This window comes from Symphalangus syndactylus, chromosome 3 (assembly GCF_028878055.3).
Source record: "Symphalangus syndactylus isolate Jambi chromosome 3, NHGRI_mSymSyn1-v2.1_pri, whole genome shotgun sequence".
NCBI lineage: Eukaryota > Metazoa > Chordata > Mammalia > Primates > Hylobatidae > Symphalangus > Symphalangus syndactylus.
Window position 1 is genome coordinate 139763603 of NC_072425.2, and position 17621 is coordinate 139781223.

Below are 17621 nucleotides of genomic sequence, written 5' to 3' on the forward strand. Positions count from 1 at the left end.
CCACCCCACCCAGCTCATTTTTGTATTTTTAGTAGAGATGGCGGGGCGGGGGAGGGTTTCACCATGTTGGCCAGGCTGGTCTCGAACTCCCGACCTCAAGCTATCTGCTCGCCTTGGCCTCCCAAAGTGCTGGGATTACGGGTGTGAGTCACCACACTTGGGCAAATGAGGCTATTTCTATTCTGTACCTCCAGTAAGGTGCAGCAAATATGAAAGTAGAAAGTCTGTCATAAGCCACAAAAATGGTAGATGATTTTGATGGCATCATGGTAGACACTTTAGGAGTGTGTAATACATATAAGGTCATGGTATTTCCAAGTATGAAATAGTTGGCAACTTGTCCTCTGCTTGGGCCGCCTGCCTGATTCTTATTTAGCAGTGATGACTGATGAAATGACTTGCCCTTTGATTCAAACCTTCCACTTAACGTGGCCCCTCACAGCACTGGGCCTCCAGTGAGAGGTTTTATGTTACTCTTCTGCAAAGGGGAAAACTTTAGAACTTGAGGAAGATGGAGAGCAGGTGTGTTGTATTGGGGGGGGGCAGATGAGTGAGGAGGGACCACGAGAAAGATATTAAGCACCTACTGCATGTCCTCTGCTATGCTTCTACTATGTGTTTTGTATGCTGTATTTATTCCTTTCAGCAGCCTCTTTAAACCCATTTTACAGATGAGAAAGTTAAGAATTTGCACAGTGTCACTCAGTAAATGGGATCAGCATTTTAACCCATGTGTGCCTGAAGGCCAGCCCCTGTATTTCCCCCACCACACCTCTGAGTCTTGCTATTTCTCCATGATCATCTTCTTCCTGGTGCTCCCGTGTCTCCAAGATGAGAGAATTTGCCAAGTCATGAAGCCAGTTCTGTCGTTATCTCCCTATCCTGCCATCAGTGCCTCATTTAAATACCTAATAATAATGATATCATAATAGTTGAGCAGAGATAGATTATACATAAATTTTGTTTTATTAAGTGGTTTTATTTTTGCTTCTCTGCCTGACTTCTTTAGAACATAGGGGTCTGGGCCAATTGGCATGGCAGGTGCCCCAGCCTTGGAGAAAGAACTGTTCAACTGCCTTGGTTTCCCACTTACTTCCTGCATACCTCAGGAACAAAGGGAGAAGCTGAGGGGACTTCTTGGTTTTAATTGGGGAGATGACAATTGTATAGAATCTGAACCTGTTAAAGCACTTCCTCAGGATCCAGACACCGAGAGGGATGGGAGTTTGCCTTTCTTTTTCTTTCTTTTTTTCTTCCTTCCCTTCCTCCCCTTCCTTCCCTTCCTTCCTCCCTCCCTCTTGCTCTGTTGCCTAGGCTGGAGTGTAGTGGCACGATCTCGGCTCACTGTAACCTCCGCCTCCCTGATTCAAGCAATTCTCCTGTCTCAGTCTCCCGAGCAGCTGGGACTACAGGCACATGCCACCACACCGCTAATTTTTGGGTTTTTTTTTTTTTTTTTTTTTTGAGACGGAGTCTGGCTCTGTTGCTCAGGCTGGAGTGCCGTAGTGCAATCTCGGCTCACTGCAAGCTCCGCCTCCCAGGTTCACGCCATTCTCCTGCCTCAGCCTCCCGAGTAGCTGGAACTACAGAGGCCCGCCACCATGTCCGGCTAATGTTTTTCTTTCTTTTCTTTTTTCTTTTTTTTTTGGGGGGGATGGAGTCTCTCTCTGTCCCCCAGGCTGGAGTGCAGTGGCGCGATCTCGGCTCACTGCAAGCTCCGTCTCCCTGGTTCACACCATTCTCCTGCCTCAGCCTCCTGAGTAGCTGGGACTACAGGCGCACGCCACGACGCCCGGCTAATTTTTTGTATTTTTAGTAGAGACGGGGTTTCACTGTGTTAGCCAGGATGGACCTCGTGATCCGCCCGCCTCGGCCTCCAAAAGTGCTGGGATTACAGGCGTGAGCCACCGCGCCTGGCTAATTTTTGTATTTTTACTAGAGACGGGGTTCCACCATATTGGCCAGGCTAGTCTCGAACTCCTGACTGGTGATCCACTTGCCTCGGCCCCTCAAAGTGCTGGGATTACAGGTGTGAGCCACCGCGCCTGGCCAGCTGTTGGTTATTTCTGATGGGCTTTTAAATAGCCCCACAATGTAAAAAGTAATGTATGTTTATTGTGTAAATTTTGAAAAATATGGAAAAACCCAAAGAATAAGCAAATACCATATTATTTATAATTATATTTAAATTAAACAAAGTTGAGGTTATTACTTCACAATTTGCTGTCAATTGTTTGTCTAAACATTTTTCTGTTATTTGTCTAAAATGATTCCTCCTGCATTTCTAGTACATGAATATACTGTTTAATCAGTTCCCTATTTTTGGAAAACTAGGTCATTTTATTTAGATGAATATTCTTACACACGAATTTTTGTGTCCTGAATAGCAGAGTGGGATTAAAAGCCTTTAGTTTGCTCTTTTGCAAAATGGAGGTTGTTTCCAGAAAACTCTCAAACTGTGTTTTTCCTCTGCCCTTACACCACAACAGCAATCATCAACATCGAGGAAGCCTTCTATGAACACAGGTAGAGGTTCCCCTCACACGGCCAGCAGTGGACACTAGCTAGTATCCTCCAATTCAGTTCCAACACTGTCTACCTGGAGATAGCCTCAGATCCCACAGTGGGAGGGCTCAGGCCCCAGACTGCCCCCATCCCCACCAGTTGCAAGTTCAGGCTTCTGGAACTTCTGACTGACTGCCTTCAAGTTGGAGTTACCCCAACCCCCTCTTTTGGTTCAATTAATTTGCTGGAGCAGCTCACAGAACTCAGGGAAACACTTTTGTTTACTGATTTACTATAAAGGATACTGCAAAGGATATAGTTGAGGAGATGTGTAAGGTGAGGTGTGTGGGAAGGGGCATAGAGCTTCCATGGCCTACCCTGGCACCGCCCTCCAGGACCCTCCACGTGGGCAGCCCACTAAACCCCGCTTTTTTGGGTTTTCTTGGAAGCCTCATTACCTCAGCATTTCTTCCCCCAGGGTGGGACATTCTCTGGGGAGGGTCTTATGACCCACAGTCAGAGGCCTGCTTTGGAATATTAAAGTCCTGCCTTAGGGCAGGTGAATGGTCAGAGAGATTCTGTTTCCTGAGGCCTGCTCCCGAGGCCTACCCCACTCAACATTGTAACAAAAGACTGAAGGGCGATGGGAGTCATGAGCTAGGAACCATGGAGGAAAACCTGTATATATATAACCAATTATATATATATATATATATATATATATATAAAATGAGGATTCTATATTATAATACATGTAGAGTTCTTAGCACAGTGTTTTACCTATAGTTAGCTCTCCATAAATGGTAGCTACTATTCTGAACTTACTTTACACCTGACTTTTGGTTTTAGTAAGTTAAATGCTAAGTAGAATTATGTTCTCATGGTTGTGAAGGGTGTGTGGTTGCACTGTGTTACCCTGTCTGAAGTTCAGGTAGCCTCTGTGACGTCTCAGCTGCCTCAAAGATGGGGTCCTGGCAGTCAAACTGCTGCTGTCCCAAGGATCCCTTGCCAAGATCTTCTGGCCTCCAAATCCACTGCCTGTCACGAGCCCAGCAGCTGCTAAAGTTTAGATACATACGCATGGAGAGCCAGTGAGGGGCATATAGCGCTGTGCTCCCTCCAGAACTCACCCTTGTTGCCTTATTTCACATCTTTGTACCTCGGTTGTGGGAATGATGGCTGAGGGTGGTGTGCGCTCCTATTGGAAGAGGATTCTCCTTAGGGTACAGCACCTGGGAGAGTTGAGTCAGACTTGTCATCTTGCGCTCTGTAATATGCTACTAATATCATAGTATTTCCGAGCTGAGGAATTTGATCACTGGGCCTGATCCTCTCGCTTCGTGAAAGGCTGAAGCCCAGAGTGCTTAAATGATTTACCGAAGGCCATGAAGCAAATTAGCGGCAAAGCCAGAACCAAACCCTGGGTCTTCCGGACTCCTCCCCTATGCAGGATTCTCCCCCTGGGTTATGCTCATTTCCAGCAAATGAAAGGTCATGGTTAACTTGTTGTCCAGATATGTTTGCCTCTCTCCAAAACGGAGTGTTTCTCCTGAGAGGTTCATCACTGGAAAAACGAAACCACATGGCTGTGTGTTCTGCTCTGTGCCTCTGCCGGGCCTTTCCTGCAGAGAATTCTGGTAACATCATCAAGAAGCAGGAAGGAGCTTGTACAAGGTGGTTCTGATTCCTCTTCTTTCCTCTCAAATTTTATACAACTATTTGAAGCTGGCTTTTGTAGGTTAAAGTCACTCTTTTCTGGACAAATCTTCTGCAGCCAAGCAGCATTTCTCTGACTTCCTTGGGTGCAAACTAGAGGAAACTGGCCTTTGTTAGCTCAGATGCTTTCAACACAGGCCTGTGAGTGAAGAAAGAGCAGCTGTAACCCCTTTCCTCTCGTGCAGGGAATGCAGTTATAAAAACCAGGCCAATGTTTTCTCCCACTGGGGTGCTGCTGGACTCTCACTTAGCTCCTCAGTCAATTTAAGGCTTAAAATCTTTATTGAAAAGTGTTTTTATTCAGCTTTCAAAGATACCAGTTCATCTGTTATTGCTGTAGCCACCCACCACTTGCGGGAAAATCCCAAAATGTGGGTATTTTACAAATGAAAAAGAGACATTTCTGGAATCAATGAAAAGGCTGCTTTGCCTGGCCTTCTGCTGGGTAGGTGTGGAGCTGGTGATTTTGCTGAGTCCCATGGCTTGAACAAAAGGCTGTGATGGCCATTTGTGACGGGGTTCTGTGTTTTGGGCAGGGTTTGCTTGGTGGCTTAGCTGGGCTCTCAAAGGACACAATCAGTGCTACCCCCAGGCAGGCCCAGATCCATCTGCCCAGGATCTGGCTTCTGATCATGAAGGAGGGCGGTAGGTCAGACAGGATAAGCTCAGAGTCCAGGCCAGAGTGGTCGTTAAGAACACTGGAGCTTTTCAGGCCTCATTCCATGTGCTGTATCTGCTACTTATAGACCCTTGGACAAGTGGTTTAATCTCCCTAAGCCCAGATTCCCTCCCTTGGAAACTGGCATCAATAGAAGTACCTTCCTCACAATATGGGGATAATTAACTGAGATAATGTTGGCAGAGTGCCTGGCAGATAGTAGGTACTCCATATAAGTCAGCAATAAATTTAATATTTTTATGGTTTTACTGACCTCAACTCCAGGGACTTTTGGGATTGCTAAGAGAAGAAAGATGAATATTTTCTTACTAAACATGAGTAAAATATTTTCCTGCTAAACATTCATTCTTTTCTTCAGACAGTATTTCATATCTATTGATTACTCACTGTAAGATGCCAACCACTCTCTAAACCTTGGGGACACAAAAACAAGAAGCTCATAATTTACTGAATTACAGCAGCATAGAAACAAAGAATTGCACAGATGTGGGATACACCCTACAGTAAAGGTGATATTCAGGGGGTATGGTGGGAACAGAGAGGAAGGAATGCACCCTTGGCTTGGAGAATGGGCCCCGCGAGCCTTCTCAGCAGGAATGTGGAAGAGAGTTTGCATACTGCCGAGGGCATGCTGGTCAAAGACACGGTATGTGCTAAAACTCAGAGCAGAGAAAGACAGGGTTTGTCTCATATGATCAGAGAATATGGGGAAATAGCCAGAGATGCTTTCATTCCACACATATCTATGGAGTGTCAACTAATGCCAGGTACTGACAACAGAAATAGAAGACACATTCCTCCCCTCAAGGAGTTTAGAGACTGGGAGGGAGAGAAAGGACAGGTGCATTTGTGATTATAGTGTGATAAGTGTCCGAGTGAAGAGACCACCAAACAGGTGGTGTCTGAGCAACAAGGCTGTTTATTTCATCTGGGTGCAGGTGGGCTGAGTCTGAAAAGAGAGTCAGCAAAGGGTGGTGAGATTATCATTAGTTCTTATAGGTTTTGGGATAGGCAGTGCAGTTAGGAGCAATGTTTTGTGGGCAGGGGGTGGATCTCACAAAGTACATTCTCAAGGGTGGGGAGAATTACAAAGAAACTTCTTAAGGGTGGGGGAGATTACAAAGTACATTGATCAGTTAGGGTGGGGCAGAAACAAATCAGAATGGTGGAATGTCATCAGTTAAGGCAATTTTCACTTCTTTTGTGGATCTTCAGTTGCTTCAGGCCATCTGGATGTATACGTGCAGGTCACAGGGGATATGATGGTTTAGCTTGGGCTCAGAGGCCTGACAGTAAGTGTGTGGTGGGCACACTGAGAAGAATGTCTATTCTCCATCCAGAGTGGTAAGGAGAAACCATCAAGGGAAGATCACATACCCTAAGACTTGAAGATTTTAGAGTTGACCAGTTGGAGGAAAAGTAAAACATTCCATGAAAGGCACAGGATGGACAAAGTCATGGAGAGATGAGTGGGCATGGGTCATGGGAGGAAAAATAAGCCTGTAAATGAGGCTGAAATAAAGAATGATGGCCGAGCGTGGTGGCTCATGCCTGTAATCTTGGCACTTTGGGAGGCTGAGGTGGGCGGATCACTTGAGGTCAGGAGTTCGAGACCAGCCTGCCCAACATGGTGAAACCCCTTCTCTACTAAAAATACAAAAATTAGCCAGGCGAGGTGGCACATGTCTGGATTCCTAACTACTGAGGAGGCTGAGGCAGGAGAATCGCTTGAACCCGGGAGCTGGAGGTTGCAGTGAGCTGAGATCGCGCCACTGCACTCCAGCCTGGGCGACAGAGTAAGACTCTGTCTCAAAAAAAATAAAAAAGAAAGAATGATGAGGCTAAGCGATGCATCCATTCATTCAGTCATTCACCCAGTTGTGTTGTGTGCCTACAATTTTCCTATGTGATATTCGAAGCTCTGGGGATGCAATGATGGAGGCCCAATCATAAGGTCGACTAGGGAGTGTAGGTGGTATCAGGTGGCCCATGCAGCCTGATTTGGGTGATATGTAGACGTGACATTAAGAAATGATGAATCACATAGTGAACAATTTTTCTTTTTACAGTTCTAATTACAAAGGGTGAGGGGCTCAGTTCAGAGCCTATTATCTTTAAAACCTCTCTAGTACTTGTTAATCTCTTTTTTATGAGAGCTATAGGCCTCAGGTTCAGAACACTGGCAGGGAGGGGATGTAACAAGAATTTAGTAAGATTCCTTTGTTTCCTTTTTTGTTTTTTTTTTAATGGCAAGTGGTACTAGTTTTCTGTTTATGGTAAAAATAACATTTTCTTCAAAAGTTATTTGAATAAAAGTAGACGAGTTATTTTAATGAAACTTACTTAGGCCAGCATGGTGGCACATGCCTGTAGTCCCAGCTACTCAGGAAGCTGGGGTGGGAGGATCGCTTGAGCCTGAGAGTTGTAGGCTGCAGTGTGCCATGATTGTATGTGTGAACAGGCACTGCAGTCCAGTCTGGGCAATATAGCAAGACTCTGTCTCAAAAAAAACTTGGAAGGAAGGAAGGAAGGAAGTTACTTAAATATAGTGCAGTGTAGATATTGATATAGAAAAATTAATGAGTTGATGATAGAAATGGCTGAAGTCTTGGAAATGCTGTTATTGATAATCGGAAGCCAGTGGAGGGAGTTTTAAGTTTTAAGAGTTTAAGCACAGGGCAAGGAAGAGCTCCTGAAACAAGCCTTGTTTGGACTGTGGGTTCCTTGAGTGTCAAGATTTAGTGTGCCACATTGGATTTGAAAACCCTAGCTGTTAGCATGGAACACTTAGCCTGTGCTTAATTTGAGGTATGCCAGGGTATGCCATTCACCACTGATCTGCTTTGTTTTTATTTTATTTTATTTTATTTTATTTATTTTTCTTTTCTTTCTTTTTTTTTTTTTTTTTTTTTTTTGAGGTGGAGTCTTCTTCTTTCCCCCAGGCTGGAGTGCAGTGGCACGATTTCAGCTCACCACAACCTCTGCCTCCCGGGCTCAAGCGATTCTCCTGTCTCAGCCTCCGTAGTAGCTGGGATTACAGGCGCCTGCTACCATGCCCGGCTAATTTTGGCATTTTTATTAGACACGGGGTTTCACCATGTTGGCCAGGCTGGTCTTGAACTCCCGACCTCAAGTGATCCACCCATCTTGGCCTCCCAAAGTGCTGGGATTACAGGCATGAGCCACCGCGCCCGGCCCACTGATCTGCTTTAAAATTCAAAACCTTGCATTTATTTCTTTTTTTTTTTTTTTTTTTTTTTTTTTTGAGACGGAGTCTCGCTCTTTCACCCAGGCTGGAATGCAGTGGCGCGATCTCAGCTCACTGCAGGCTCCGCCCCCCGGGGTTCACGCCATTCTCCTGCCTCAGCCTCCCGCGTAGCTGGGACTACAGGCGCCCGCCACCTCGCCCGGCTAATTTTTTTTTGTATTTTTAGTAGAGACGGGGTTTCACCGTGTTAGCCAGGATGGTCTCCATCTCCTGACCTCGTGATCCGCCCGCCTCGGCCTCCCAAAGTGCTGGGATTACAGGCGTGAGCCACCGCGCCCGGCCTGCATTTATTTCTTCTATCCACTCCTGTCATCACTCAGTTGCATGGATGCTTGGAAGGAGCTTGAAGCTCTGGCGTGATCTGATCAGAGCCTGCGGATGGGTAGGAGTTTCCAGTACTCGTGCCAGCAGGCTGGTGAGCATATGCATCCGGCTCCTCCTCTGCAAACATGCTGAGTCCTCCCAACCTTAATAATGCTTCAGCCCCTTCTGGGAATGTCTCCTTGGGTGGTGAATGCTAATAAGTGTCTGATGCTGTCGCCATTTCAGTAGCTCTTAGCAGACTCTGTAGTTTTCTTTCCTTTTCTTTCTTTTCTTTTTTACTTTTTTCCTGTTATCCATCAGCATTTATGCACATCGTGTTTTATGCATTGTGATCCTCTTAGTGCCTTGGATATGTTGTTTGGACCTTCAGTTACACTGTGCCTCACTCCCTGGAGGTCTAATGATGCTCAGGAAAGACAGAGAAAAGAACTGCCTTGCAGCATTTTTGCATCAACACATTGATTCCTGCATCCCAGCCATGCCCAAAATGGTTAAAAAAATGAAGTTTTCATTTAGAGCTACAGGTGGTAGTTTAGAACTGTTGGAAAGTTACTAAATAGTCACATTGAGCTTATGTTTCCACTCAGCCTGATAACCAAATAGTTTTTTTATTTTTTTATTTTATTTTTATTTTTTGAGACAGAGTCTCACTCTGTTGCCCAGGCTGGAGTGTAGTGGTGCGATCTCTGCTCACTGCAGCTTCCGTCTCCCAGGTTTAAGCGAATCTCCTGCCTCAGCCACCTGAGTAGCTGGGATTATAGGTGCCCACCACCATGCCTGGATAATTTTTGTATTTTTAGCAGAGATGGGGTTTCACCATGTTGGCCAGACTGGTCTTGAACTCCTCACCTCAGGTGATTTACCCACCTTGGCCTCCCAAAGCACTGGGATTACAAGCATGAGCTACTGCGCCCGGCCCCAAATAGTTTTTAATTTCTCAGTAATAAGCCGGCAGAATTTTAACCTTAATGAGGATTTCTTCAGGGCCCTACGTTTCTTTTTCTTTTTTCTTTTTTTGTTTTTTGTTTGTTTGTTTGTTTGTTTTTGAGATGAAGACTCGTTCTGTCACCCAGGCTGGAGTGCAGTGGTGCGATCTCAGCTCACTGCAACCTCTGCCTCCCAGGTTCAAGCGATTCTCCTGCCTCAGCCTCCCGAGTAGCTTGGATTATAGGTGCCTGCCACCATGCCCAGCTGATTTTTGTATTTTTAGTCAAGACAGGGTTTCACCATGTTGGCCAGGCTGGTCTCAAATGCCTGACCTCTGGTGATCCACCTGGCACTCCCAAAATGCCAGGATTACAGGAGTGAGCCACTGCACCCAACCAATACTACATTTCTAAATCTATATTTTCAAAGACTTTAGCTAAAGACTAGAATGTGTAAGTTGCATGTATGTCCGAGCTATGCCCACCCCTTCCTGGGCGGTGTTTAGTACCTCAGCCACATCAGAGCAGAATTGCAGGTGGCTAATGGCCCCTGCCTTCCCATCTGTACAGAATACACGGAGAGCAGCCCAGTTCTAGGGCAGGCCGGAGTCTGTTGACAGACATTTCTCCTTATCTTGTTTTCACATCAGCTGCAGCACGATTTCTGTTCAGAGCAAGCGTGGGTGGGGGTTCCTCCCGCCCTGCCCTGTGCTAGCTGTTAAAATAGGAGGGTGGTTTACTGTATTGTTTTTCAAGTAAAGATCAGGCCACCAGGAGTTGGTGACTCCAGTGGGTCACTGGCGGTATTTGTTCATAGCAAAGAAAATTCAGCCCAGCTTTTTTGGGGGATACATCAGTAATCTGCATAGCAGCCATTTGATTTTGAAGATTAGGGCTGGGGGACGTTTGAAGTTTTGTTTGACTGCTAAGAGGAATTAGATAGCTCTCAAAACACTGCTCCAACTCAGGTAATTGGACTCTCCAAACAACAGGAATGGTGGCATAACAGACCACTAACATTTCAATTGCACTTTCCAATGGACAAAGTACTTTTACATATGTGATTATTCCCTTTATTACAGAAGAGAAAACTGAAGCTCAGAAATCCAAAGTCATGTGTCTTATAGCTAGTGACTGAGGGCACTGGAATTCGAACCCAGATCCACTGCCTCCCACTTCTGGATCCTTTTTCCTCCACCATCCTCCCTCACACTTGTTTCCATCTTCTTGTCCAACTTGAATTGTTTATTTGCTGCTTCAGCATACAGCACCTCAGTGCCTTGATAGTCAAGACTTAGGTTGGGCAGGATAGCCACATTAAATAACCAAGGATTGAGTCACTGCATTGCACCACAGATACATAGGTTTACAGCAACTTAGAATAAAGAAAAGAGGAAGCAGCTGCTGTGCTGGGAGCTTCATAGACCTGACACTGTCCAAGGGGGAGTATATTTATATACCTCCTCATTTAATTCTCAAACAGCCTCCGGAAACACATTCTCTCATTTCATCTGACAGTTAAGAGCACTGGGGCGTGGCGATGCAAGGAAACTTGCCGAAAGTTGCATAACAAGTCAGTGGTGGAGCCTGCATTTGAACCTAGATTTGTCTCATTCCAAAGCCAGCCCTGTCCAACCCGCACATTCTCTCAATGAGGAAACCAGGGTGGTACAATGACTGCTCTGGCAAATTAATGGCAGAGCTGGGCTCGGCCATGTAGTCTCAGTGTTCTTGCCAGTATACCTGGCAGATCTCTTAGAGTTGGAATTCTCCTCTGTCCTATTAGATGAAAATTTGTCAACATTGCAGATGACCTCCTCTCCCCCTACTCATACCCTCATAGTCGCGCCAAATTTTTGTTGCAATTCACACCAGGCATGGATTTCTACCTTTTGTTGCTCCCCACCTTCCAAAATCTTCCATGCCCCTCTCCCAAGTAACACTATGTGACCATTTGAATTTTACATTTTCCCCCTACCTTGCAACAAGGCAGGAGAGAATGGCTTTGGAACTATAGAAAATTAGGATGGTGTAAGGCTAAAGAAGAACAAGAAGATGGATGCATTATGTAATGAAAACTGCACTCACGGTATGGGAGAGCCTGGGGCATATGTTTGGTAAGGCAGGTGCCAGCTGTGAGGATACTAGAAACCAGGTGTGGAAGCATCCTGGGTGCCGTGTATGGAGGCTCACTGAGTTGCTACAATGGTCAGAACCTAAAGCTAGTCCCCTAACTCCCAATGATCCCACAGCCCCCACATCCCATCCGCCTGACACCCAGCACTCCCCATGCCTCTGGAAATCTATTTGCTTCGGTACGGTCATTAATGTTCACTTTAATCTGAAGTTGTGGGTATAAATGTGTAGTGTGTGCAGACCATATACTGGGATTTTATTTATTCATTTGAGATGGAGTTTCGCTCTTGTAGCCCATGCCAGAGTGCAGTGTTACGATCTCGGCTCACTGCAACCTCCACCTCCCAGTTCAAGTGATTATCGTGCCTCAGCCCCCTGAGTAACTGGGACTGCAGGTGCCCAGCACCACACCCAGCTAATTTTTGTATTTTTAGTAGAGACAGGGTTTCTCCATGTTAGCCAGGCTGGTCTCGAACTCCTGATCTCAGGTGATCCACCTGCCTTGGCCTCCCAAAGTGCTGGGATTCCAGGCGTAAGCCACCGCGCCCAGACTGGGATTATTTTTAAATCTTTTGGCCCCTGATGGAGGAGGGGCATGGGAGGGAACTGGTATCTGTTAGGTGCCTGGTATACCTACGTTATTTTATTTAATCCTCATGGCAACACTCAGTGTCTTTTTTTTTTTTTTTTGAGACGGAGTTTCACTCTTGTTGCCAGGCTGGAGTGCAATGGCACGATCTCGGCTCACCGCAACCTCCGCCTCCCAGGTTCAAGCAATTCTCCTGCCTCAGCCTCCCTAGTAGCTGGGATTATAGGCATGTGCCACCACGTCCGGCTAATTTTTTGTATTTTTAGTAGAGACGGTGTTTCTGCATGTTGGTCAGGCTGCTCTCGAACTCCCGACCTCAGGTGATCCGCCTGCCTCGGCCTCCCAAAGTGCTGGGATTACAGGCGTGAGCCACCGCGCCTGGCTCAGTGTCTTACAGATGGAAAAATGTGACTCTTCATCTTAGAGAACTCACAACTCAGAGGAGTGTGGCACGTGGAGTCACAGAATTGAGTTTGAATCTTAGGAAGCTGCTATGTGTTCTTGGCATTTCCTGCAACCTCTGTGCTATCTCTTCTGTGAAATGCCTGTGGATAATATTATCCACCTTCTAAAATTATTGTGAGAAACACATCAGATGACTGATTTTTCTTTTTTTAAACTCTTTCTTTTTCTTTCTTTTCTTTTCTCTTCTTTTCTTTTCTTTTCTTTTCTTTCACAGGGTCTCCCTCTGTCACCAGGCTGTAGTGCAGTGGTGCAATCTCTGGTCACTGCAACATCCACCTCCAGGGCTCAAGCAATCCTCCCACCTCAGCCTCCTGAGTAGCTAGGACTACAGGCAAACGCCATGACAGCCAGATAATTTTTGTATTTTTTTGTAGAGACATGGTTTCGCCATGTTGCCCCGGCTGGTCTTGAACTCCTGAGCTCAAGTAATCCACATGCCTCGGCCTCCCAAAGTGCTGGGACTACAGGCATGAGTCACCATGCCCAGCCCAGATGACTGATTTTTCAATGTCTTGTAATCCATTAAGCTTTACATAAATATTATTGTTTAGCTTTGGAAATCGATCAAGGAATTGACAATGGTACCCAGAGCCCAGCAGTGGAACCAGAGGTAGTGTTGTTGGTGGTGCATTATTCACTTGGCCCCATTCAGTGGGTAGGTGTGCAGCATGAGGCATCATGTGTGGGTACTAGCCAGAGACCCGGCGTGCTGCACATCTGAGAGGCCAAGAGAAACTGAGGTAACCATCATTCCCCCGGGAGCAGCCCTGCTATTGGAGTGAGGAAGAGGTCAGTCTCTTATGATTAGGTAGAGATCCAATTCCTCAACACTTTAAACTAGCACAAAATCCCCAGTGCTGAATGAGATGGGCTGACATCGTAAGCTTTGTCTCCTCCTTTGTTTAGGCCCTGACCAGAGTTACACATGGTGAGTGCACTTTTTAAATTCATTTCCCAAGTTTAGGATTTTGTTAAGCTTTATGGTTTAGTGGATACAGTTAACAATTCTTTTCCAAACATCATTACATCTTAAATTTTTTTCATATTTTTCAATGTAAATGTTCATATGTTCATCTTACTCACTCTCATAGTTTACTTCTGATCTTTTTTTTTTTTTTTTTGAGATGGAGTCTCGCTCTGTCACCTAGTCTAGAGTGCAGTGGCATGATCTCGGCTCACTGCAACCTCCACCTCCCGGGTTCAAACAATTCTCCTGCCTCAGCCTCCCAAGTAGCTGGGATTACAGGTGCCCACCACCACACCCAGCCAACTTTTGTATTTTTAGTAGAGACGGGTTTCACCATGTTGGTCAAGCTGGTCTTGAACTCCTGGCCTCAGGTGATCCACCCTCCTCAGCCTCCCAAAGCGCTGGGAATATAGGCGTGAGCCAATGCACCTGGCCTACTTCCGATCTTGATGTTAACAGTAGCAGATGCAATTTGTAGAGGAAGTGTGTTTCTGACAGGTGAGCGAACACTTCATGTAGGGTGAACAGTAAACTGTCCCAGACAGGGATGTGCTATGTGGACGAGCACTGGGAAGCCTGTGTTTTCTCAGCGCTCCTGAAGACACCCTGCGCCACGTTAAACCAGAATCATCATGTTTCATCACAAAAAGAACATTAGTGCTATGGGATATATTTTCTGTTTCGTATTAAAAATTCCCAACCCCCAGCATTCTGACCCTGTCAAGCCCATGGGCTGCTACTAATTTGCATGGTTGTGTGATTTCTGTGATTCTGCTCCATCTGCTTTGAATTTCTTGGCTTCTTTGTCCAAGACGTTAATAACTCTAGTCATTTCTTGTGAGGATTTAAGGATGTTATTGATTGATTTTGGATTACAAAGAAACAAAAAGACAGTGGGCAATGTTCTAATTGGGTCTTCGTATTGTGCACTGTAGCCTGAATCCCCCCAGGGTAATTAATAGGAAGTGCAAAAAGTTGAATGTTCCAGTCTAAAAGGCAGTGGGAGAAATTACATAGCATGGAAACAATAAAATGAACCTTATTAATGAGAACGAGGCTTTTGCAGTGGCAAGTTCTGCTGGTCACCCGATGGGGATGGGAGCTTTTCAAGCTTCTTTTTGGGTAATACTCACAGTTTCCAACGTCTGTGTACTTTTCAAAATGAGCTTGTTCTTCCTTCTGACATTCATCTCAAAGCTCCATGGTGACGCAGAGGTCTGTTGAAGGTCACAGGGTCCTCGCTTGCATTGGCATACGGTCCTGTAGCATCACTTGCTAGCCCACTGCTACTTGAAGGAACTAAGAGTATTCAGGGATAGAGAGCTTAAAATAGGATTAATTCTTTCCTTTTGACTCTCCCCTCAAGACGTCCTTGCTTTGGTCTGAAAACCTCTCCTGACAACTTTTGCCCAAAGCAAACCATCTGCCTTTTCTGAACTCTGAGCAAATATATTAGCATCTTCCCTTCTGAGCCCTCGTACTGCCATGTTTGTTTGTTTCCAAGAAACTGTGTCTTGCTCTGTCACCCAGGCTGGCATGTAGTGGCACGATCATGCTCACCGCAGCCTCAAACTCCTGGGCTCACGTGATCCTCCTGCCTCGGCCTCCCAAAATGCCGGGATTACAAGTGTGAACCACCACGCCCAGCTGTAATGCCACGTTTCAATCTTCACTCCCAGTGAAGACGACCGTTTCTTTGACGACAGATGCTGTGTTCTTTACTTCTCTATGTCTCCCTTAGTCCTAACATGTGGCTTCCAAGTAATGCAGCGTATGCTCAACCAAGAGAGATGGTCAGCAAACAGCCCATGAGGAAAAGTAGCATTTGTTCCTAGGAAAACTGAATTATTTGCTTTAGTAATGAATCCAAGTCCAACATAGTTACGTGCAAGGAAACATTTCATCCAGAATACTAATGACATCAGCGTGGAGAGAGAAGAGTCTAAAATAAAGATCTTTTTAAAGTACTTAAAGGAGGCCAGAGAATATAATCACATAAAGTATAATATAGGACCCTACCCCTTCCAAGCATGGAGATCCCTTCCCTTCATCGTTCAAGGTCAGATTGGAGATTTCAGAGAACGCTGGGTTGCAAGAAATGTGTTTGGGGTTTGGGGGAACAGATAAAACAGTAAGCAGTAGGAAAAAAAAAATCACCAGATTTTTTTTTTTTCAGATAGAATTTCGCTCTTGTCGCCCAGGCTGGAGTGCAATGGTGTGATCTCAGCTTACTGCAACCTTTGCTCCCGAGTTCAAGCGATTCTCCTGCTTCAGCCTCTCAGTAGTTGGGATTACAGGCGCATGCTACCACACCCGGCAAATTTTTGTATTTTTAGTAGAGACAGGGTTTCACCATATCAGCCAGGCTGGTCTCTAACTCCTGACTTCAGGTGATCCACCCGCCTCGGCCTCCCAAAGTGCTGGGATTACAGGCGTGAGCCACCGTGCCTGGCCAGATTTTTAACTCAGGAAAAATGTATATTCTCCTCACTCATCTTTGAATTATACTAATACCATTAAATGAAGGAGTGTAGTTGCTATAAAACTTACTACTAATCCTGATTCTGCATTCACTCATCATTTGTTTTCTCATTTATTCACTCATTCTATAAACAAATTGGATACTCCCTGAAGATCAGTGCTGTATCTGGTTCCTTTTGAAATGTCCTCTTTCCTCTTTCCCCCAAGCCTCACCCACAGCAGGTACTTAGTAGATGTTTATTGAACCGGGTTGGTGGCAGACATGCCACTTCTTTGAAATATTTTTTTTTTTGCCCGGGCACGGTGGCTCATGCCTGTAAATCCCAGCACTTTGGGAGGCTGAGGTGGGTGGATCACGAGGTCAGGAGATTTGAGACCATCGTGGCTAACACAGTGAAACCCCGTCTCTACTAAAAATACAAAAAATTAGCCGGGCGTGGTGGTAGGTGCCTGTAGTCCCAGCTACTCGGGAGGCTGAGGCAGGAGAATCGCTTGAACCCAGGGGGCGGAGGTTGCAGTGAGCCGAGATTGTGCCACTGCACTCCAGCCTGGGCAACAGAGCAAGCCTCCGTCTCAAAAAAAAAAAAAAAAAAAAAAGAAAGAAATATATTGTTTCTCCCCTCCACAGCCGCTTTTCAAAATAAATAGTGTCAAATGATGCTTATTCCCTTGGAAATATGGGGGAAAATGCCTGCAAGTCATAGATTAGGTTTAGAAACTGGGGCAGTTTATTGATTTCAAAAAGAAGTGTAGATCATGTCTGAAATAGAAACTTTTAGACATTGTGAATAAGTGGGATTGTCTGAGACTCAAGGGTTAAACACAAAGTTCTTGGCATAAATATAATGTATTGTTTTATTGTACTTAAAGCCCCTTGTTTTTTGAAGACAAGCATCTCACGTCCCATGACACAGGAAATGACTGGGATTCTAAAAGCAAGAGAACATGGCACCCTGATACTGGTTTAGTGGTTAGTGGAAAGATGCATTTCTCTAGGGTAGGAGAGAGATGAGCATTTTTCTAGGGTAGAAGAGAGACAGGTGATGGCATAAGCCGGGGATATGCACTCTAGGGACCTGGAACTCTTCGAATGTGACCTGTAGGCATTGGAGGGGCTGTCCTTCCCTATCTTAGTGGACAAGATCTCTTGGCTTGGGGGACACTGTCTCCAAAGTGCTAATAGTCAAGGCCTCAACAATGACTCACTGGGACTCGGAAACCAACCTAACTTACTCAGGGTGCCTGCGGCTGTGGGGCTTTTGTAGACCAAAGCCAAGTTTTGCCAAAGGCAGCAAGTGCTTTGTAAGTTGAGTGGGGAACTTACAGGAACGAAAACTGAGTGACCTTTTATTTATGGGCTGAGTCCTTGGCTTGAAACCTGCCAGTTGAACAGTCTAACTTGGTGTCATATGGAGCGTCTGAATCACAGCCTCTTGGGTCTTCCTCTGAGAAGGTGGCTGGAAGAAGTTCACATTTCTCAGCATTGAAAACACCCTCTGCTCTTTACCTCTGTTGAAGATGGCCTTATGAAAGGCTACACGGGTCAGCCGTAAGTAGAAGAGTAG

At 45.6% G+C, this 17621-nt stretch overlaps 1 protein-coding gene across 5 annotated transcripts in view; it reads left to right on the top strand.

Moving 5' to 3' along the window:
* The window catches only part of UBASH3B (ubiquitin associated and SH3 domain containing B), a 157047-nt gene that overhangs the window by 29382 nt on the left and 110044 nt on the right, over positions 1–17621 (top strand). Inside the window, exon 1 of one of the 5 annotated variants that reach the window (XM_055273526.2) lies at positions 12274–17605. The exons of the other annotated variants lie outside the window; for them this stretch is intronic. Coding sequence (XP_055129501.1) covers positions 17583–17605 — 23 coding nt within the window. The 5' untranslated portion in view covers positions 12274–17582. Of the gene's footprint in view, positions 1–12273; positions 17606–17621 lie in introns of those variants that run through there. 5 annotated transcript variants of the gene reach the window in all.